Genomic DNA, 23,478 nt, shown 5'->3' with positions numbered 1-23,478 from the left:
CAACCAGTGGTTCGGTACAATAATTGTACTAAATTAAGAACTACCGAAAGACAATAATATAAATTATACTTATTCATACACATAGTTACTTCCCCAATATTGCAAAATAATTTACAAAGACATGGTTTTTTCACTAGGTATCTCCTAGTTAATATTAATGTGTTCACTGATTTATTATTACATTTATTCCTTCTTTATTTGTTTTTTCTGTTTGCGCCGAAAGCAGTCAGTCAGAGTAAAAAAGCGAGTCAGACAGCAGCAGCTGATAAGCCGCGATGCGGATGTGAAAATGTGCATGGGAAGAGCTCTAGCAATAAATCTGTTTACTTCCATGGATATATATGTGTATATATACTTTAATACACCGATATCTATACAAAAGTGTTTAATATATTTAACAGTACTTTTGATTATAACTGACAAACTCCCTATCTCTCTTTCATTGCAGGTTGCGATAACCAACTTTGACCGAATCAAAGGTGAGTAGAACACAAAAAACTAATGGAAAAGTGTTCCCTTTTTTTCTGTTGGGTTTTGGTTTTTTGGTTATTTGGGGTTTTCCTTTTTAGACTGCCAAGTTTTTGTCACATGACCGCGGGCGTTTTTGAACTTGTTCCACTTTGGCAGCGGGAATTCGCGGAGCACATTTATCTTTGCATTCATCTGTCTATCGGTTCTATTCGTTTGCCTAACTTCTCCTATTTTGCCCCTAACGCCCAGATAAATAGCGAATTATTCTTTTTGTTTGGTCCACAGTATTTTCCTTTTTGCTTGCCAGCTGTGTGCTCAATTCAAAAAGCAAAAACATGAGCATCAAAAACCTGATGGAGCTAGAGCTAGAGATGCTGGAATAACAGTGGATACTCAAGTAGCTTGCTCCAGTTCTTGAAGTGGAGTCCAAAACGAGTTTTTCGGCACTTGCCCGACCGCCTGCCACCGCTAATCCCCGCCTCGCATACGTAAATCATTTGAATTGAGTTAGGTCTGGTTTTCTGATAGTTGTTTAAGCGCAAAATAAAACAAGAAACCAAGATCCATAGGCCTAAAACCAAGGTTTTCCAGCAAAGTAGTCGTAGTTGTATTCTTTATGACCGCATAAAATCCGTTATTATATCTTTGACATGTTCCTAACTGGTAATAAATTTCTGTGCATATCCACACATCTGCAGCTAATTGACCAATCCGAAGCAACAATTTCGTTAGAGGCCAAAAGAGAACCATAAAAATAAATCACTAAGTTTTATCTTGAAGTTTATAGCTAAAGAAATTTACATTTGTGATCTCGCAGGATAGTTTTATATAGTAATGTTGAACTTATTGATACAGATTTGGCAAACATACTAGAGTTGCCTTAAGGTTTTAAACATAAAATTTTATTTTATACTTGGAATTTTAGAGTTATGTCGGATATAAATCTTTAGATTATTCTCTTCATAAAAATGTGAAAATCTATACCAAAACAATGCATAAAGGGAATAGGATAAACCGAATTTTTAAACGACATTTTCAGTAATCATTTCCTCTGATTTGATAACTTTTTCAACAGTTTTGGTTTGTCTGTTTGGGAGTCGGTTTATTTTTATTAGGTTTGTCCTCTAATCGTTTTCAATCTTCATTAGAAAACTTGCTTAGTGTTTGTTTTCTCTGTTCTCTATTCCCGCTGACGGATTTCCATGGATAAATCGAATTACCATGTTGCCTGCGCCACACGCAATGCAGCTGTAAGGTCCGCTGGCTCTAGCTTTTTGTGATGTATCCATGCCCCCTTAAAGGGGAAAGTCATTGGTGCATTGCCAGTACTGGCAATGTGCAACCTCCTCACTCGCCGTTCCCTTTTTATTTGCCATCAATGCATTCCTTGGATCTTTTGTTGTATAATGTGGAAACGTGTTCGAATCACCTGGGCCACATGCTGGGGCGAAGTAGAAGAAGGCATAAACAGTTGAAGTTAATAAAATAGCATCTGAAATTTGGTACCAGTTAATTAGCTATATTACTAAGTTATATATATATATATAGTTTTAAAATATGCAGTTTTGTGAAATTGGTTAGTTGTTGTAGTTAATAAATAACAACTGTTTTATTGGCCCATCAAAAGCAATTAAAATTTAATTGATGTTAATGTTTAATTTCGCAAAGGCACATTTAATGCTACTATAGTGACCACCACTGTTTAAAATGTATGACACACGCGACAAGTAGCCAAGCGCATCTGGCGGCCGGTTGGGTATACGATTTCTGGGGGCCAAGGGGACTGGGGCAACCCTTCAATGCCGCCTAGACAAACCCTCGGCACGTCTCGGGTCTCCGATTTCATGACTAATTATACGGGAACGCATGTGCCACAGCGGGTAAGGCGAGAAGGTTAAGCGCCTGCCCGCCCGCCTTACTGCATTCCCTTCAAAAAATTATGCGGATTATATTTTTGTTCTTTGGCTGTTTTTACTTGCGATTGCTTTTCGCCTTGCTGTTTTGTTGCCTTCTCGCTTTTCTTTTTGGCCATTAATGAAGTAACGGAGCCCAAGGGGAGCAAATGGGGTGGGGGGTTTGTTATTTGGTTTCATGCATAAAATAGCTGCACATAAGTGCAAGCTGCAACTGCAGCATGAAATGATGATGAAAATTTCATGAATTTGCAACAAACCAAAGGAGCGGCGGTGGCGTATCCCCATTCCTTTTGGCCCAGTTGTGGGATGAAATGCAATTTTGCGCTGCTAGTTTTTCGAGTGTGCAGCACACCCACACACTTTCATTTAATAGGTGTAAAGGCCTTAAGTTTATAAAATTATGATACTCAGCAAGTGTGTCTCAGGCACTGGGCAAATTTTTGGCTAGTTTTTGGATAGTTTTTGTATATTGTAACATGAACTTTAACCGGAGCATAAGTGTATTTATTTCTCAAACTTTACAAATTGTTTTATGATTCACTGTTGAGGTCATAAGTCATAATGTAGCATTAACCTTAACATCAGACAATGAGAAATTGCTCTACTAGATAGTAGTCTAAGGTTTCACCGAAGGTTATGCAAAACCTTTTAATATAAACAATATAGTTAATTTATATTGTGTAACTTCCAAACTGATGCTCTTATTTTCCTGAATCTTTCAGTGCAAAATCAGTTGCCTTGGCAAGCTGTTGCATAAATCAACTTCAGCTCTGAACACGAGTGTTTGTTTTCCCCTGTGCTGCGGGTGCGTGTGTTTGTATTTAAGATAACTCAGCGTTAAGCGCCCGCTTCAAACTATGTCAAGCCCTCCCAGACACACAAACCATCGCACGGCAGGCAGCACTAATGCCGGCATTAACCCACAGCTGCTGCACCTGAAGAGGAAGCTTCGGATGCTGCCCTGCTGCCGGGTGCCATCGTGTGTGCTCTATAAAATATTTGTTTAAACTTGCACTGCACCGCTTCCGTTGTCAGTTGGGCACGCCCACATTTTCTGCATTTTCTGGTGTTGATAAGCACACTTTGCTCGCCGGCCACTTGAGGCAGCGCAACGGGTAATCACAACTTAAATGAGTAGTTTAATTTTGTTCAAGTGTATCGCTAGGGATTAATCTTATGAGAAGGAGCTAAAAACATAAGCATGGGAGATCATTGAATCACCTGAAAATAGGTCTCTTCCTTGCCTTAAATATTTTCTTATTACATCTTATGTAAATGATTATGATATCTTGATATAACATTGAATTTGACAAAACAAATTTTGAATAGAGTAGATAGATGCATGAAATTTTACACACCATTACTTGCAGGGTGTACCCTCATATCCTTTAAAAGAATATTTCTACTTTTTAATATTGAAAACTGTTTATTGTTATTCATTCTTAGGACAAAAGGATGAATATTTAGTATACAGAAAGCAAACATTCAAACCTTAAAAATATTTGTTCAGTGCTCGGCATAGGTAGACGTATCTTTGATGGATTTTCCCCCTGTCTTCGGTGAATATATAGAGTCAGAGACCTGCTTTATGACCAGGGCGAGTGGCAAGTTGCGTTCCCCGCTAGAATTGCTGTTTATTGTATTCCTCTAAATTGTTGTTTATGTCTGCAGTCAGACGGCAAATGCAGTTGCAGCTGCAACTTGCAAGTGCAGCAACATTGGCAGAGGTAGCAACATCAGCCAGCGACTGACTCGTCAACAACCTGACAATTTGTGCCTGTCGTCCCGTCTGATGGCAAAGTGTGGCCGCCGTTGTTGTCTGTTTCAGACAGTTTGCTGTAGTGGCAGCAGCAATAAAAGTGCTAAAAAGTTTCATGCCCCCAGACTGCATCCTGTGCCAAAGTCCTGCTGCTGCTGTTGTTGCTGCTGTTGATGCTGCTGATGATGTTGAAGTTCCTGGTGCCCACAGAACATTTTTTAATCTTTTAAAACTGAGCTGCATTGTTGTTCTGCGCTGTGTTGTGCTGCATTTGAAGTTGGGGAAATGAGCGGAAGAATGCCGGAGAGAATGCCGCAGTCCACCCCTAAGAACCGGCTGAATCCCAGTCCCCGGTTGTGTCCTGGCATATTCCTCAAGCCTAATGAGAGCATTATAACTTTGTGACAAACTTGGAACTTAGCTCCAAAGTTGGAAAGGGCGGGTTTTAAGACAAAAAAAAAATTGTATCTGCCACTGATGCTAATGAGAGAAAGAGGTACAAGCATAAATTCTATTCATTAAATATGAAATACAATTTTGATAACAGACTACAGCGGCTCGTTTGCAAAGATGCTTGAACTAGTACTGCCAACAAAAACATAGCTTTTTTATTTCATTAATTAAGTAAATTAGTTAAGGAACCAAAGGAAAGGATTTTTAACTCTTTAGCAGTCATTTCTCTCTTAAACGGACAACAAACTCTCTTAAACGGACAACTCACAGTGTCAAAATTGTGTAACACCTACCTTAAATACAAAACCCAACCATAATGATTTAAATAGGTATTTAAATATTTGTTTTTAAAATAATGCACAAGAATTTTTAAAGTGAATTTTCCAGCGCATTTCAAGTTCGTTTAATGGCATTCTTAGTTAGTTTAAGAATTTGTTTTGTTTTCATTTTTTGCTTCCCCCTTGTGTTGCTTGCTCTTCTGCTTATCTTTCGTTTCATTCATAATTTCTGCCGCGTATGTAACTGCGGGGGTTGCTTGGAGTGTTGCAGGATGTACCTGATATGTCCCTGGGGGTGTAACGTGGGCTGTTGTGGGTGTTTGAAGAAGGTGGGTGTGGGTGTTGTGAGAAGGCGGTTTCGAACAGAACTTTGTCGCGTTGTCAAGCCTTTGTGGCTGTTTTCTATTTATGTTATGTTATGTTACCGCTACCTGACTGAGACCCCCTGACTTTTCCCTCCATGTCTGCTGTCTGGCTGGGTCTATATACCCACCACCCACCACCACCCACTTACCCATTTCCCTGATTTAACACCCCCTAGAATGTCTGCACACGTACACAGAAATGACATCACTGGCAGCCTGAAGCTCAGACTGCATCGTTGAGTAGGAAATTAAATACTTCAGTCGGATGTTTGGGGAAATTTCCGCTTTTGCCTCGCTTCCAACTGAAAGTCTGTTAAAATTTGCCTCCGCATCCTGCAAATGGAATTATTCGATGGAAATCGCAAAGCAATTTGTATGGTTATTTAAATTTATGCCCCAATAGAGACTTTCACTATTGGCTTTACTATCTGGCATGCATTTCTCTGCTTCTCAAGCTCCCCCCTTTTATTTTTATTATCGCCCATTCAATTAGTCTGGCTCTAATGACATTTAGCCCGGCTCCCATGATAATCCCCCCATGGTCAGCTTCTGTTTCTGCTGCTGCTGCTGCTGCACTTTTGCCCCAATTTCCTTCGGTCACCCTCCGAGTTTTCCACATTTTCGCCCCACACTTTGCGTTGCACTGCGCCAAAATTGCAATGGCAGCGATATAAAAGGCAACAAGGCTTTGCAGCCTCATTTTGTTCTTTTTTTTTCTCCCCTTAGTTTTGGTACACGGTATCGAGGAGCTAGAGTTTGATGTGCTTTTGCAACTTTTGTGACACATCGAATAAAAAACGAATAATCAGGTCGTTACTGTAAAGGTAACAAATTGAAAAAGTTTAAGCTAATTAATCTTGTTTCTAAGAGCTTTTCAAAGACAAAAAAGTTAATAAGCTTGCTTTAAATAATTTTAAAAATTATTTAAAATTCATTACTCAAAAAAGTATAAATCCTTATTGCTTTATAATGTAATTATTATTCTTAATCAGAAATTAAAGAGTGTTGATTTCCAGCATTAACTACAAGGTATTCCCATAGTCCGTAAACTTGAGAATATAGTTTTTTTTTATTTTTTTGGACACCTTTCGTTGCTTGTTCAGTTGTTGTTGCGTGTAACACTTTTGCAGCTCCCCATCGCCGCCCCCTCGCAACAAATGTCACTCGAATGTGGAGCACGTCATGTGTTTATGCATGCAAATGCAGCCAACACGTTCAGAGTGAAAGAGAAGGTTGGCTCTTTCTCTGATTCTCGATCGCGATTGTTGCCCACATGCCGAGTTCTGCTTCTGAAATTTTTGGTGTTTTGGGGGTGCGACATTACATTTTCGATAATTTGTCTTGTTGATTTCATTGTGTGATAAGTTATACCATAAGTTGTTGACTAGTGATGGGAAAAATGTGTTGTCATGTTTTGAACGAACGTGAAAAATGGAATGGTTTTAAAATAAAGAGAAGTGAAACATACAGAATTTTACAAAATTAAGTTCAAGCTTTATAAATCCAACTTACTTAGCTTGAATTCTTTAAAAGTAGAAATTAATTTATTGGAAATATAAATTATTATTGAAGTAAAGAGGAAGACTCCTCTTATCATACAGTATTTTCTTCAAAACTTTTCTAAACATAAAAAATAGGTATGTCGCTATGCAAACTTTACATTCAACTAAAAAACAATTTCAGTCACTGTGTTTCCATCTCTGAACGAAAGCGATAGCAGGGGACTACCATTAAAGACCTGGAGCAACGACTGCGATAAACGAACCCACCTCCTCCACAGACGACCATTAAATGCACTCTATCGATATTCGTTTGTACATTTCACTTTTATTTTTTTTTTTTTGGGTTTTGGGGTCAACTAACAACGACTCTCGACCGCTTAAATTTTGTGTTGTCTGATAAGCGACCGCATCTGCTGCTGCCGCTTCTGTTACAACTGCTACGTGGAGGCTTAATGGCTTATCAGCCGGTGGGCTGAAATACCGCTCTACCCTCTTTCCCCGTACCCTTCGATTCCCTCACATATACATTTTTGGGTGTCGAAATCCCGCGCTTGACCCAATTGGAAGTGCGATGAGGGACCCACACATGAGAAATGAGCTGCCAATGGCTACAAGACTTCGAATTGGGGAAAAACTTTGAGTAATTGCTGCACTCTAGTCGAAACTCCACCTCCAAGAGTTAGCCAGCAGACTGTGTGCGAGGTAGATCCATAAATAGTGTTCGTTTAACGACTACGAATGCCACACCAGACGTTAAAAATTTTAAGGCAGTTATTTATAGTCAAGCAAGCATTTCATTAAAAACTATCAAAACTATCGATGGCAAGGCTTTAGTATTAGTTTTTAAAAAATATTTATGGCAGTGTAGATTAAATTTTAGCAGGTAGCAATAGAATATATTTCATAGCATTTAATTACAGCATAATAATAACAGCTTTAAACTATACACAGTATAAATGAACCATTTAATTACATAAAATAAACAATTTTTTGTAAAGAAGTAGTTTAATTATTTATAAGCCAATTCAGCTGGTGTTTTGTTTTATTCGGAGAGGTCACTGTATTCGCTGTGGGTCATTGAACACTTCTTTTATTAATATAATCTTATCTTATCTAGCATCATCCTCTCAGCCGTAAAGATATAAATACAACGAGATTACTTATCGGTTAGAAAACTGAGCATTAATCGGTCACATGGCATTATATTAAAACGGTGGCCGGAAAATGTCAAATATTCAAACCATATTTCTTATCGTAATAAAGTGAAAGGTTACAATAATTAGCAGGATACACAGGAAGGGGATATTACTGCCGCCTATGGATTATTACCACAAACACGGGGCTGCTAATTTCTGGATTATATATTTGATTTGTTCATTTACTTGGCCTGGCCCCACATTGAATTAAACTCGCTAGAAGTTGCGTGTGGCATTGAGTCAGGATTCAGGATACGGGCGTTAATGCCCCCATTGTGTGTGCCGCTATTGCTGGCGTCATGGCCATCGACAGTCCAGAGTCGACGTTGATGTTGGCAACAGCGACTTGACTGGGCTTTGCCTCCACTTAACTGGTCACTGACGGCTTTTTTAGCCTTTTTAGCCAAGTGCTGACGTCGCGGACGGGTCAACAAAAGCGTGTAAATATTGCCACCTCGCCGCGTCATCCTGGCGCCGTAACGCCATTTCCCGGAGCGCTGTAATTTGCCACGTCCTTCGCCTTTTGTCCACTTTTGGTCCTTGTGGGTGTTGTTTGCTGCCATCTAATCGCGTACAAATATTGTTTTAATATTGCAACGAGTCCGCCACATTGAAACTTTCCTTAGTTAGTCACTCCCATTTCCCCTGCCGTCAGCTTAACCTGCAATTAAGTTTCTTCATGGCTATGAAAAGGCAACTCGTGTTATTGTTGACGAAAATTACGGTTGTTTGTACTACCAACAATTGTAACTATTACATATTCCGTCGGTTTAAGAGGAAAGAAGGAAAAATGGATACGATAACAATAGTGTTTTCAGTTACTGGCACAACTCAGTTGGAGCTGGCAAAAACGTTGTTCATTGTTTTTATTAATTGTATTTTTTAAATTCCTGTAATCGTAGAAAACAAAGCAATTATTAATGGACAGAAATCGAAAAAATATGCAAATATGGTAGAGCTTACTAAAAGTGGCAAAAGAAAAATATTGTCGTCACAAAATTAGCTATAGCACAGATTACTATAATAATCCCTTGAGTAAAATGCATTGCAATCAGATAAGGATTTAATTCACTTTATTACCCCATAATATATTTAAATATTTCGCAAACAATTTATTTCCTGAGGGATAGCCTCTAGAACGTCATCTATGGCATGTTTGACCGTTCAGAATTTTATTACTAACTCCATCGGCGTGTTGAATTCACATTTTTCTTCAGCAACTCGATTTCGTCATCGTTCAGCCCTTTCCACGCCTCCTTTTTGGCAACTTGCTTTCCGCTTTTTCCCCAATTTTCCTGGGTTTTCTTGCCCACTTTTTTTTGATGTCCGGGCACGCAATGAACTCCTGTTCTGAACTTTCCTTGCCGTAATCCTTGCTTCCTTATTTTTTGTTGCCTTTTTTTTTTGCCATTCCCCGCTGTTGTTTCTCACACGGTAATTAGATTTCTGGGTTATTTCTTGTTGTTTGCGAATTCGTCCAACTTCTTTGACAGCGGTTCTGTTTATTTAGCGAACTAATTACGTGTCTTTGGATTGCCGCCTGTTAAATCCACACAATCCATTTCCCTTTCCGTCTTCTTCGCAATAAAAATCATAACTTTTAACTTCTAGCCACATACAAATATTTCATTAAAATAAACGCGAATAAGCCGCAGGATGTCTGTCGGTTTGCCTGGCATCCCGCAACCGCAGGCGTTTGAGGAGGTGGCAACCCATTAAAGTAATGAGCTCATCTCGTGATGTTGTAACACGCCCCATTCCCTTCAGGAGGTTCGCGTCCTGCCTTTTCGCTGTTTGCTTTCGCCCCTCGGAGGTTGACAAACCCAGACCACACAGAACACGCAGACGCTCATCATTGGAGGCAAGTGTTATGCGTTCCGATCACGCAGCTCTTCCGGTTCCCCTTACATCTTCTCATCAGACAGCCTCTTTTAATGCTCTGACAGAGGGTACTATCAACAGTAGGGCCAGATTGGTGCTTAATCGCTCTGGGGGATCGAATTTACAAACGCAAAAACATATTACTTTAATATAAAAATAACATAAATATAAATATTACATCAAAACACTTATAAAATAAATATCCAGAAAAACATATTATATAGATAAACATCCAGAAAAAACAATGTTAATCAATTAAACATACACATTACTTGGATAAACATATAACGTTTTAAAAAGCTATATATTTGTTTAGTTTTTCTAGCTTTTACTTTAGTATTTCCTTATTGCGTTCATTTAGAAAATATTTTTCTTAAACCTTTCCTTTGTTTCTATAAGAATATTCCTTCTTCGGCTTATAAAGCTTTAATATTTGGAGTTTTTTTTCCTTTTGATAGCCCTCACGTTTGCGGACAACAACAAAAAACTGCGTGAAATTGTGCGTTACAAGCGGGTCACGCCCCTAAATCCGCCCCTAGACAAAACACGTTTCTCCCTGCTTTTTTTCCCCCTTTTTCCTTGTTGTAAGGCCCCAACATTCCTTAACCCTACGCCGTACATCTGGGAATCAGAAGTTGTAGTAGCGCCAACATATAAATCTGCAAATCTGTACCAACCGAAACCCAGTTAGAATACCCTACAGTAAGCTTTGGCCACATAACACCCTAGGGATACCCTACTCGAAACTTTGCTTTATGGTTGGCGTAGGCTAGATTTATTGTGATTTAATGAAACTTTGGGGGGAGTCGGAAAATGAGATTTTATGCTGGTTTCACACAGAACTAATTTACAGGGTGCACAGAACAATAAAGGTTGTTTTCCATGCAATTTGTTTTTTTGCCTTTGATTTAATCTTTCCCGCTGTTTTTAGTCGTTGTGTATTTTTTGCATCCAAGTACGTGACTTTTTTTTAATTGTGCATACAAACTATAAAGCTACTCCCTTCAACCTTCTCCATCTCCAACCCTCTGGTACTTCTCTTTTTTTTGTTTTTTTCTCCCAGTCTATATATAGCGTTAATCTCCATATGGTTGCGGCTGCTCACGCCATCTGATTGATTTTTGTCACATGAACTTGTCGTCTGACTGGCCCTGAAGTCGGTCAAACCATACAAAACCATAATAATATAACTACACTTGAATAAATGCTTAATCAATAAATCTTAAAATATTGAAAATATGGTGCGTTAAAGTATTATACATATATTACAATAAGAAGGTTATAAATTCAAGGATTAAATGATTAATAAGTGAGAAAGACAGTTGAAATAAATAGGATTCTAAAGGAATGTTTTAAAGTTGTAAACTATTTCCTGTAAAAAAAAATACTATAAAAATTATATAACGCAAAAACATACAACTACAGCCTCTTCCCGGATTAAAATACTTTTTTACAGTTACTAAATATTTGTCTTTAAAATAATACTGATATAAATCCTCATTTCTCAGTGCATGTGATGTGGGGGAGGCTTATTATGATTATTGCTTCTAGTTCATTTGTTTAATGGTCTCGTAGGCAGAGAACGGAAATCGTTACACTGCCAAGAGCAGACCCTCGTAAATAGAATCTGACGGGAAGATCTGTTCCGTGCCAAGTGTTTCAGGGAGTTGGTAATAGATACTTGCATAAATAAATTGATTGGTCCCTTATATCTGGCTGTCAACTTCCCATTTGCTTCTGGCATAAATTAGCTTAATTTATGTTCTCATTCATTAAGTTCCATTTCAATTTGGGAATCATCAGACATAGTTCAATTAAATCCAACTTCCAAGAAGTAATTTTCTATAAATTGATACTCATAGACTACGGTTTAATTTTAAATACATTTTTTTCCGGTTTTCGTTCAATAAAATAACTTAAAATGATTGCCATTTAATTCGTAATTGGCTACAAAATATTCCACTTGTCTGATTAACAATTTAATTTTCATTAAAAGTATTTTACGCTACCATCGAGATGTCATAATTTCATCAACATTTTTGCCATAATGCCAACATAAATTTCCTGTTTTTTGTGAACTTTTCCCTTAATGCATTATTTATGACTGTATCGATATAAGGATAAATGTATAAAAATTGATATTTATTTGCTAGCGTGGAAAAGCTCACAGTACGTGCCAATAAACACTATGATATATTTATGTTTGCATATATTTATGGCGTTCTAAAGTAAAGTGCCATTTAATATTAAAGAGTCGAGGAAGGAAGGCAGTCAAACGGGTTGAATGCAATGTTTTATGCAACAAATTCAATTTCGATGTCACGTCAACGTCAAATGTGAAATGCTTTAGTTAATCTACAGCCAGCTCATCCTGTTCACTTGTGAGATACATAAATCGAGAATTTATTGGGTTCTTCATTACTTAGATGAGGGAAATTTCATTGGCACACATTTCCGAACCAACAGATGTCGGTGTTTGTGTGTGTATTTATTTGTGTAATTCTTTTAGATGGACTAATCGATAGCACGTGACGCTTAAAGGTGAACGACTGTATCACTCTGGGTTGAACGCACAGATAAGACAAATGATGGGGGGAAAATTTCGGAGAGGAGTTCGAGGGCGGAAAAGCCGGCATCCACACGGCAACAGGATGACAACTAGGACGTCACACAAATTGACTTTTTAAGTAGGCAACAATGTGGCTACAGCTGACGAAGGACGAGGGACGATGGCAGTGGGGCTGCGGCAAACCCAGTATAATAATAATGGAGCGCAATAAAAAAATGTGGGCGAAACAGAGCCATTTCCATTTCCATTTTGCCAACCAACCCCCGAAAACCCCCCTTATCAAAGACGCTCCACATTTCTACTCAGTGTGTGTGTTTCGTTTCTGTGCTTTTGTGTGTGGGGCTGTCATCGGGAAATGACGGCATTACGGCATTTACAGTTAATGCCTTTATGTCCTCGAGGATTTGGCCTGACATGCGGTTGCTTTTGGCACCCACCACCCAGGGGAATCACATTCTTTTGCATAATATTTGATTTTATTAGACAGTGGTGAGACCATTGACGCAACTATTTCGGGGCAGATTGTTAATTTGGCCAAAATGTAGTTCAAAAGCTTTGTTTAAAATGCTTGGGGATCAGAAGGCAAAAGAGAAATTGCATAAATTGTTATTTATACAGATCTGCATTTTGATTAAATTTTATGAATTTCTGTTTTTAGCAGTTGATACCTTTGTTGTTAAAATTTGAGCTTTGAACTATGCTTGGCTTTATACCATATACGATTCATATTTTCCTTCACGTTTTGCATGAGATTTCTATTACAAATCATCAAAACTTTCAGGAACAGTTTTAAGTCAATTTTCAATTCTCTAATTTCTATAAATAAATTTTATAATCCGAATATTATAATTTGCTCTCACAATTCCTTAAATTAAAATTAATTAGCTTAGAGAACTGGATTTATTTAACCCATATTTACTATTTCCATATCGTAACACAACCGCACGCATCATAACTGACAAGTTTTCATATTCGTGTTGCCGTCTTTCGGGCGCATTCAAAGCCGCAATATCCAATTAAGTATTCATTTAGTTTTGTCAACTTCAACGATGGAAATTCATTGCTCTTGTGCAACAACACAACACCATCGACAACCCATGACCCGTTTACTATCCCCCAGAAAGTAAACTGGAAAATTACATTTTCATGTCACACACACACACATATTGGAGAAATTAAACCGTATCGCTTGTCAACGGTGGAAATCCAGAAATTGGTTACTGGCAGCTCTACTCCTCGTTTTCTGGCCATCACAAACCATCAACTATGATATATTCGTACACTTTTTCGATGCCAACTCTATGCCAGCAATCCCCAATCGGCCATTTGGATTGGGTTTTTCGATATGGCGGTGCGTGGGGTCTATAAATCCTGTGAGTCCTATGTGCCACCTGTCGGTCTAGGGACAAAAAGCATCAAAGTGGGAATACTATTATCCTGAAGGATTTTATGGCATTTACATTGGTGGGACGTGTTAATACCCTAAATAAAAATAGGATGCGAATAAAATATATTCAGAAGGACCAAACAAAATTTCTAGGAAATGTTTTTTAAAAATAAAAAAGTTCGTTTGGGAAAGCCGATTTACAAATGTTTTATTGGGTTATTTTAAAAACCTTTTAAAGGATATTTTAGACACTAGAATATAACCAACTTTTTATTACTGTTATTTAATAAATAAAGTAAATATAATTTGTGTGCAGGTAATAAACAGTACTGTCTTATTGTTCCCATTCCGCGTTACACAACAAAGTAAATTATTTTAATACTGTGAAAACACTGACTCATCTTTGTAAGTTGTTGATAACATTATTAGCATTATCCTATCACTTTATCCTATCCTAAGCGCTTCAACTGTTGCGTTCTCTTTGTTGAACGGGTAGTAAAATATAATCCAGTCACTGACTTTTAAAGTACATCTCGTAAAGCTGCGCCATAATTGTGTAGAATTTCCCAACATTATGCGAAGCTTCAATGCTGGCTACTCTGTTTCGTTTACGTCGACCCTCAAAATAATAAAGGTTGCTTGACCCCCGTGGAACTTTTTCGGTTTTGTTGTTGCTACTGTTCGAATGGGTTCATGAACTCGCCGAAAAACAAACTTTGACTTTTTATGGGCAAGCAAACGCAATCCATTCAAACTTTTATGGCTGTTGCTGGCGAATTTTAAAGCGCCACACGTTGTGTTTATCAAGTTGAAAGGACAATAAACGCAGACGTCGCGCCGACGAAACCCAGACAGTTCAAATGTTCTGTCCTGGCACAATTTCCACACTTTAGACAATTGTTGACTGCCGTTCTTCGCTGTCAAGTCGGCAACACTTTCCAGCATTTGCATTTTGTTTGTCCTTCTAGTTGTACTGCAAGAAAAACTGGTTCAATGCTCAGCAATATGAGGTATTTTGCCAAAATAGTATGTAAGTAAAGCCAAATAAATAAAACTTATATGTTTATTTTTAATATATATAAAAATAGTAAATTGCAAAATTGTATTTATTTTTGACAGTAAATGGTAACCTTTATTTCAAGGGAACTAAATTTTTTCTAATTTAATAAGATCAAGGGTTATGTTCTTAAACAAATGTAAATTCCCAGAACTGTGGAAAATTGATTTTCCGAGTGTGCATCCTTTTTGTTTGCTGAGGATTGAAGAGTCGCCCGAGCACTCACTCGAGTCTCGCCTTAAACATGGCTTTAATAATTGACGGCATGCCATGCCAGGCGAACCGGAACAATGACAGGATATTAGCTAATGCCGCAAATGCATCCTGGCAACTGCCGGGCAGAGCGACAATTTCATGCCAGCTGCGCACACACAACAAATGCGCAACAATAACAATTAAAATTGGAAACTGCAGCAGCAATCTAGATTGCCAGGGGAGTGTGAGAGTATTAGAGTGGCAGCGTGGCAGAGCCATCGAGTGGTTCAACCTTTGCCTCACAACGCACGCCCATGCCATCCTCAACTCCGCATTGGAGACCATAATTATCCAATTGAACAATAAACAGATGCCTGCCAGGCTTGAGTCAATAGACAATGGCACAGAGAAGTTGAGCCTGCCCAGCTGGCATCCTTTCAAATGGTTGCGTCCTGGCCCTTGTTGTTATGGTTGCTGCTGCTGCTGCTGCAGTTGTTGCAGCGGTTGATGTTGCTGCTGTTGCTCCTGCATTTGCTGTATTGTGGTTATTGTGGCATCGTCGAAAGGTTGTGTGCAAACTGTTGGCCTCCGGCAGATGAGAGTGCTGAGTTTTCCAAGTCAGAAACATTGATAACAGCGATATCTCTGTGGGAATTTCATTAGGAAAAGTGAGTTTTAACAGAAAAGATTGGGATTTTGGAGCAAAAAAAAAAATAAATAATTCGTTTTTCGATTTTTAAAAGTTTTATTTTTAAATATATATATAAAATATAAAGAAAATTGCAGTTTATTACTTTTACTAAATAGTTGTATCATTGTAAGCACACAAATTTAATTAAATTATTTAAATTATTTATTAAACTAAAATATACAAAAATGCAAGTAGTTCCTTTAAAGACTACAACTCCAAAATACTTTGGTCTTTTTATATAACATTATCATATTACACAAGACAAAATCTAACTTAATGGCTGAATGGCTTAATTGCTTTATTTTATTGCTACAAATAAATTTCATTTAGCACAAGGTGAAGAATGGTAATTAAAGCGGCTATTATTTCAGAATGGCATAAATATAATTGTATCAGCAAATTTTAATTATATCAGTAAACAGATTACGGATTATATCAGATACAGATAGCTAATTACTGATTACATAAAATTTGTAGACAAATGAATGGCAAAAATCATATAATAATATTAATAAGCCAAACAAATTAAGCCAATTAAATATGACATGTTATATTTAATTTAATATTCAAATCTCTGGGCATCTCTAAATGATTAGAGACTGATGAACCCAAAGCTTCTAAAGGGGGATTTCACTGTATAACTGGCTTTGCCTGCCGGCCAAGTCAAGTGTAATAATGTGCCAAAAACGTTTAGGAAGCCACAGGATGCCGGACAATTGGCAAAAGGCAACTGTCCGGCTGAATGGGCACACGGGTCAGTGACTGGCTGCTGAGGGACCTTTGTCTGGGCGAAATGCTTATTTAATGAATATTTATTAACACTAACTAATTTCGGTTTCTCTGCTTTTGTTTACTTTTATTCCGGCTCACAGGTGACTGACGACCGATGGCCAGCAATGTGCAGACGGTCGCTGGCTGAAATTGCTGGCAGGACACAGGAACACAAACAACAGACACAGGCACACACACAGACCGCAAGGATCAACTCAATCAACGAGCAGCAGTTGCAGCTGTGAATGCAACAGCAACTCTGACATCTGACAACTGGCAACCAGAAACCAGCAGCATTGGCTACTTTTTATATATATCCAAGACGAAATGCGTTTTTGCAGCTCGGCCAACAGCAATAAGACACAGCAGCTAGCAGTTGATAGATGAACTAATGCAAATGCCCTCCAATTGCTACTTTTGATGCAAACTTAAGGCAGGGGCCCAAAATATAAGCACCCAACAACTTGACTGATAGTTTAAACTACTTACCATAAAGTAACCGAACAAAGGAATCACAACCAACACACGGCTGCAACAAATTTTTAATTATTGTTAGGAACAACAACTCGTTAATTGCCAAAATATGTGTTGCCCCAACTGAAGCTGAAAACATAACATAATAGTAGCATCATTAATTAAGAATAGAGCATAATTTAAGAGTGAAAGCGCCACATAAAGCTGAAGATCAAGAGTTCGCGCCGGGAGGTACTTGGATAAGCCATGGGCAACAAATGCTGCAGCAAGCGACAGGATCAGGAATTGGCACTCGCCTATCCCACGGGCGGCTACAAGAAATCCGACTACACCTTTGGCCAGACGCACCTCAACAGCAGCGGCGGCGGCAACATGGGCGGCGTTCTCGGCCAGAAGCACAACAACGGGGGTTCGCTGGACTCGCGCTATACACCCGACCCCAATCATCGGGGTCCACTGAAAATCGGCGGCAAGGGCGGCGTTGACATCATCAGGCCGCGCACCACACCAAGTGAGTATTTGACGGATAACCCAATCTAATATGCGTACTATCATCCATTAGTAATTATAGTCAAGACTCTGTATCAAAGAATATGAAAGTCAAATAACGCAGAACAAAATATTAAAACCCTTTTATTGAAATGTGTAATTTAAAAATTTGTTTTCTATATCTATGAATCTGAAAGTCAAACAACGTAGAACAAAAAAAGGATTTTTTTTGACATCAAATTGTCTTTAATATTGAAACACTTGAATGAAATGTGTAATTAATTTTTTTTTTAATAGGATTTTAAATGTCTAAAGCATAAAAAATTTGATAGAATCTACACAAGTTTTAAATATTGCCATAAAATAAATTTATTTTAAATCATTTTTTTGTGCTACTCAAACAGTTTTACTACAAATTTGTATAACACAATTTAATTAAAACTATGAAAAATTGCAGCTAGGAATTAAGAACTTGTTTCACATTTAACTTTTTTTTACTGGTTGAACATTCGTTTTCATATTAATGAAGTTCATGTTGTTGGAGTTTCCCTGTTTGTTTACATATTATCATGCATTAGTAATTATCTTTGCGCTGTTACTCTCCTGGGCGGTGGGTGGAGTGATAATTCCAGCTTTTAATTAGCAATTTGACTTTTTGCCTGCCACAGAGATTGGCTTTTTCCCGCTGGTTGGCCTTGTGTTTGCATGATGTGGCAAGCAGGCAGCCAGGCAACCAGGCAACCAGCCAACTTACTAACCTGCCACATAGCCACCTACCATCTGCTTACCCGTACCGCACTTTCATAATTAGAGTTCGCCTCCCAGGAGGATCAGAGGTGGAGTCAAGTCATTTGACGGGTGGTGGCAACGCAATTCTCTCATATTTGCAGTGGTAATACGATGACAGTCGTTAACCTTGACCACTTCTCGGATGCGTGGCCCAGAAAATGGAAGGGGACGGGAAGTGCCTGCTAATGGTGTTGGCTTAATGCCACCTTGACGGCGATATTGCATACCATATGACACGACACGACGACATTGCGTTTCTTTACGAGACCCCAGAGAGTTGGGCCAGGAGTTGTTGCAGCTGAAGGAAGAGTTTTGTTAATTGCCAGGGGCATCTATTTATATTTGCTGCCAGCAAATTGCAATGTTCAGAGGGGGAAATTGCCTGAGAAAGAAATTAGCAATGTAAACAATGGGGTCGCTTCAAGCTGTTGTGTTAGATTAACATAGATTTTTATTTTTATAACTAAGTGGTCTTTAAGAAAACATTCATTTACTTAACTGTTAGCTAAAGGTTATCATCTATCTGAAGGTCATTATATATTTGGAAACGATTAGAGCTATTACTTAAGCCATAATGTTACTTTAGTAAAAAGAAAATGCTAAATTACAGAGAAAACCTTCCATAATGCAAATAAAATTGTTCTGAATTTCCACAAAAAAACATAACGCTATTTTAGTAATGAATATTAATCACAAAAAAATACAACAGATAGGGAAAACTTTAATAGATGTATTTTAAATATTCTTTTATTTTTAAAAACCAAACTAAAGACATATTTCGACAGTACCAGTGCAAAGTGATATTCCCATCATGGAACTGTCACATTTGAGTAGCAATAGAATGGCAGCATTATTTTTTATTTGACCTGCCACTAGTTGAGAATGCAGACCTCGCTGGCAGCCGATTAACTGCAACTGCTGGCATTTCTATCCGTGACATGACAGTACTGCTTTATACTTGGTATATATCCGCCATCCGCCTTTATGGCGGTAAAGCCGCTTAGGTCGTGTAAACCCATCAAGAGGTTGAGTGCTTGGCCAGTGATTTGTACCGCCTTTGTCAGCACGAACACTGCATTGCCATGGGTGTGTTGGTGCTGGTGTGGTGAAAGGGGGTACGATTCAAAAGGGGGATGACCGACCGACCAGTGGAGGGCAGCAGCGAGCGGCCAAGGCAACTGACAACTGGCAAGCGGCGGCGAGAGCAGTTTATTTATGCGTTGCCGTTGCCGTTGCCTTGCTGTGTGGGCTAAATCAATTAGCCAAATGCAAGTCAGCGCCAAAAATTGTGGCTTGGCAGCTGAGCGGGCACAAGGCATGAAATGAAATTGTTTTGTTGTTTATGGCCTCCAAAAAAGTATGCTATCCAATTTGCAATTTGCATTTTGGCACCCTCATTTCTCCCATACTATCTACTTTAACACTCATTAAATTCTAATTAAGTTTCGGCGCTGGCAAATTGGTTAGTCAAATAGGCAAAGCAAATAATAATGAAAAAAAAAATATTATTTCCCAATTTGTCGCCATAAATTGCAATTTAAGGACGCAAATCAAATTTGCCCAGCCAGACGAAAATTGTCACTAACTCGACCTCTTCTACACCATCCTTCAATCTTATTTTTTTTTTTTTTTCCAGCCGGTGTGCCTGGCGTCGTGCTCAAGCGCGTGGTCGTGGCCCTGTACGACTATAAATCCCGCGATGAATCCGATCTGAGCTTCATGAAGGGCGACCGCATGGAGGTCATCGACGACACCGAGTCCGATTGGTGGCGCGTCGTGAATCTGACCACCCGACAGGAGGGCCTCATCCCGCTCAACTTTGTGGCCGAGGAGCGGAGCGTCAACAGCGAAGAGTAAGTGCCTGTGTTCCTTGAAATTTGAAATGATTTAAGGTAATTTTACAAGAGCGCTTGTGCGAGGATTTTGTAATGTATCTGTGTATGGTGCCAGTTTTCTCAAGATTTAAATGATTTAAGGCTAGCCAAGGATTTTGTAAAGTATCTGTATTTGGATAATTTTAGTGGCCAAGATGAACGTCTGTCCCTTAAATTTAATTAAAGCTACATCCTTTATTAAAATAAAAAATATGAAAAAAATTAAAAAATATATCTTATACATTTACTTATTTATCTACCCAAAAAAAAAAAGTCATCAAAATCGGTATTCATGCCACAAAAAGATGTAAATTTCACAAATTTCTATAATATCACAGTTTTAGTAATACTAAGATTAAGACGATTTTAAAAACTTAACACTTCATTGTTTTTTTTTTAAAACGATAATGAAGACGAAAAGTTGGTTTTTATTTATGCTTAAAAGATTAAAAGCCTTGAAGATTAAAGTATATTTTTAAAATCGGTCACTTCCCGCAAGCTTTCATAAAAATATGCTATGCACCTTGCATATAAATTAAATATTAAAACAATTTCTTTTACCTTCAGCTGGTTCTTTGAGAACGTGCTGCGAAAAGAGGCAGATAAGCTGCTGTTGGCCGAGGAAAATCCGCGTGGCACTTTCCTCGTCCGCCCCTCGGAGCACAATCCCAATGGCTACTCGCTGTCCGTGAAGGATTGGGAGGACGGACGTGGATACCATGTGAAGCACTACCGCATCAAGCCGCTGGACAATGGTGGCTACTACATAGCCACTAATCAGACTTTCCCCTCGCTTCAGGCCCTCGTCATGGCATATAGCAGTGAGTATAGAGCCTACAATCACGTGTGTGTGTGTGACTGTAAAACCTATTAAATTATTTGCTTATCTCTGAAGAAAACGCTCTTGGCCTGTGTCACATACTGTCGCGTCCCTGCCCCAAACCGCAACCGCAGATGTGGGACTTGGGACCAGAGCTGCGCGATAAGTACGAGATTCCGCGCTCCGAGATTCAGCTGCTGCGCAAACTGGGACGCGGCAACTTTGGCGAGGTCTTCTACGGCAAGTGGCGCAACAGCATCGATGTGGCGGTGAAGACACTTCGCGAGGGCACCATGTCCACGGCCGCATTCCTTCAGGAGGCGGCCATCATGAAGAAGTTCCGTCACAATCGCCTGGTGGCCCTCTATGCGGTTTGCTCGCAGGTAAGTGGGTTTAAAACATATCTAATACTATGTTTTATTAATGATTCGTAACCATTTGCAGGAGGAACCCATCTACATTGTGCAGGAGTACATGTCGAAGGGCAGTCTGCTGGACTTTTTGCGCGAGGGCGATGGCCGCTACTTGCACTTTGAGGATCTCATTTACATAGCCACGCAGGTGGCCAGCGGCATGGAGTATCTGGAGTCCAAGCAGCTCATCCATCGCGATCTGGCGGCCCGCAATGTGCTGATCGGGGAGAATAATGTGGCGAAGATATGTGATTTTGGATTGGCGCGTGTGATCGCCGACGATGAGTACTGCCCCAAGCAGGGATCACGGTTTCCGGTCAAGTGGACGGCGCCCGAGGCGATCATCTACGGCAAGTTCTCGATCAAGTCGGATGTCTGGTCGTATGGCATACTGCTGATGGAGTTGTTCACGTACGGACAAGTGCCCTATCCGGGCATGCATAGTCGCGAGGTGATCGAGAACATTGAGCGCGGCTTCCGTATGCCGAAGCCCACGAATCACTACTTCCCGGACAATATCTATCAGCTGCTGCTCCAATGCTGGGATGCGGTGCCCGAGAAGCGGCCGACGTTCGAGTTCTTGAACCACTACTTCGAGTCCTTCTCGGTCACGTCCGAGGTGCCGTATCGAGAGGTGCAAGACTAAAAACAGTCCAGCCCAATCACACACATCACCTACACTCTCTCACTGGCATACACACACGTACGATATATATATATATATAGTATATAGTATATAAAGTTATACATATATATTATACATTTATATGCATATTTACTATAATTCTTAAGTCTTTTTAATGGCATAGTTGCATACCAACCAACCAACACACACACACACTCACATAAACTCTATATGTATGGTATATGTATGTGTTTAAGCGTATCTAAACAATTCAGAAACCAACTACAAGCAACAAACAACAAAAAAAAACCAACAAAACAAGCGAAAAAAAAAAACTAAAATCGGAAAAAACAAAATTTTATATTTTACACGCAAAACTATTTTATAATTTATATACCTAACTGTATGTACTATGGAAATAGAAAGTATTTAACTAGTTTTGTAAGCTTACCCAGAAACGGAAACGGGCCGCAAAAAAAAAATGATACGAAGAAATCATGAACGAACAGAACACGAAAGAAATGGATGGCAACTCTATATTGAATTTTCAAATCGAATACAGCTTCAATTTAACGCTACTTTAATCGGTGCTTAGGTTTTATGTATAAACAATCGAATCCAAACCAATCCAATCTACAACTAGAACTTTTTGATCTTAAACTCCCTCCTCTGCTGAATAGTTTTTTCTGATACTTTCCACGGACACAAACACGACTATCGACTAAGCCAAGTATTATTTGACTCAATCAATCCGTATCCGTATCAAGATATCGAACATTTACGTATTTCAAATTGTTGCTAATGAGAAACTCCAATGATGGCATTTACTTATAAGGTGGCGCCCACCCCTCGTCTCTACTTCCAAGCCAGAAAATCTAGATGATCTATCACCCGAAACAAATAAATAAAACATGTTGCTTCTTCCTCGAGTAGTTGAGGCTAAGAAAAAAAAAAGGAGAAAAGCGAAAATTGCATTTTGTACAAATCATTGAAAAGGAAAAACAAAAAACGCATTTTACGTATTTCGTTGTTAGCAATTGAACCAATGAATGTTTATAGTACATTTAAGTTTATGCCAAAATTATTGTTTATTCTTTGTTCGTATACTTAAGCACAAGCAACACGATTGGGCACTGTCCATGTAGTCTAGATATATCTATTGATGTACAACCTGCAGCGTTGGCCCGCATTTAGTTCCTCTCCAGACCTGCTGTTCCTTGCGTGTGCAGCCCAAATCAATAGCCCGACACAAGCCATAAGGATAAACTGCTATCTCAAGGGTTTCAAATGCAAAATATCAGACGATAAAGATTCTAGCCGATCAATGTATCAACGTATCAACCAATCAACCAATCAATCACACAAAACACTCACCTATATTAGCTTCTAGATTCTAGATGACCGACTCGAACAGATCCACACACACAACACACACATGAATCGAACATCGCATCGATTGATGAGGAGACTTTATTTAATTTATTTGATTTTTGTTATAGTTTT

The 23,478-nt window shown here is 38.9% G+C and overlaps 1 protein-coding gene across 4 annotated transcripts in view; it reads left to right on the top strand.

Moving 5' to 3' along the window:
- The window catches only part of LOC128257196 (tyrosine-protein kinase Src64B), a 36,754-nt gene extending 13,878 nt beyond the window's left edge, over positions 1–22,876 (top strand). For 3 of the 4 annotated variants that reach the window (XM_052988079.1, XM_052988078.1, XM_052988077.1), the window contains 6 exons: positions 449–479; positions 16,593–17,476; positions 19,880–20,096; positions 20,685–20,938; positions 21,013–21,320; positions 21,382–22,876. In XM_052988079.1, the coding sequence (XP_052844039.1) occupies positions 17,212–17,476; positions 19,880–20,096; positions 20,685–20,938; positions 21,013–21,320; positions 21,382–21,996 (1,659 nt within the window). In that variant the 5' untranslated portion in view covers positions 449–479; positions 16,593–17,211 and the 3' untranslated portion in view covers positions 21,997–22,876. The remainder of the gene's footprint in view (positions 1–448; positions 480–16,592; positions 17,477–19,879; positions 20,097–20,684; positions 20,939–21,012; positions 21,321–21,381) is intronic. The other variant, XM_052988080.1, reaches the window with a different exon arrangement.
- The last annotated feature ends 602 nt before the right edge of the window (positions 22,877–23,478 follow it).

Source organism: Drosophila gunungcola (assembly GCF_025200985.1).
Source record: "Drosophila gunungcola strain Sukarami chromosome 3L unlocalized genomic scaffold, Dgunungcola_SK_2 000002F, whole genome shotgun sequence".
Classification (NCBI taxonomy): domain Eukaryota; kingdom Metazoa; phylum Arthropoda; class Insecta; order Diptera; family Drosophilidae; genus Drosophila; species Drosophila gunungcola.
Note: the sequence above shows the minus strand (reverse complement) of the source record. Positions and strands in the feature narration are given on the sequence as shown.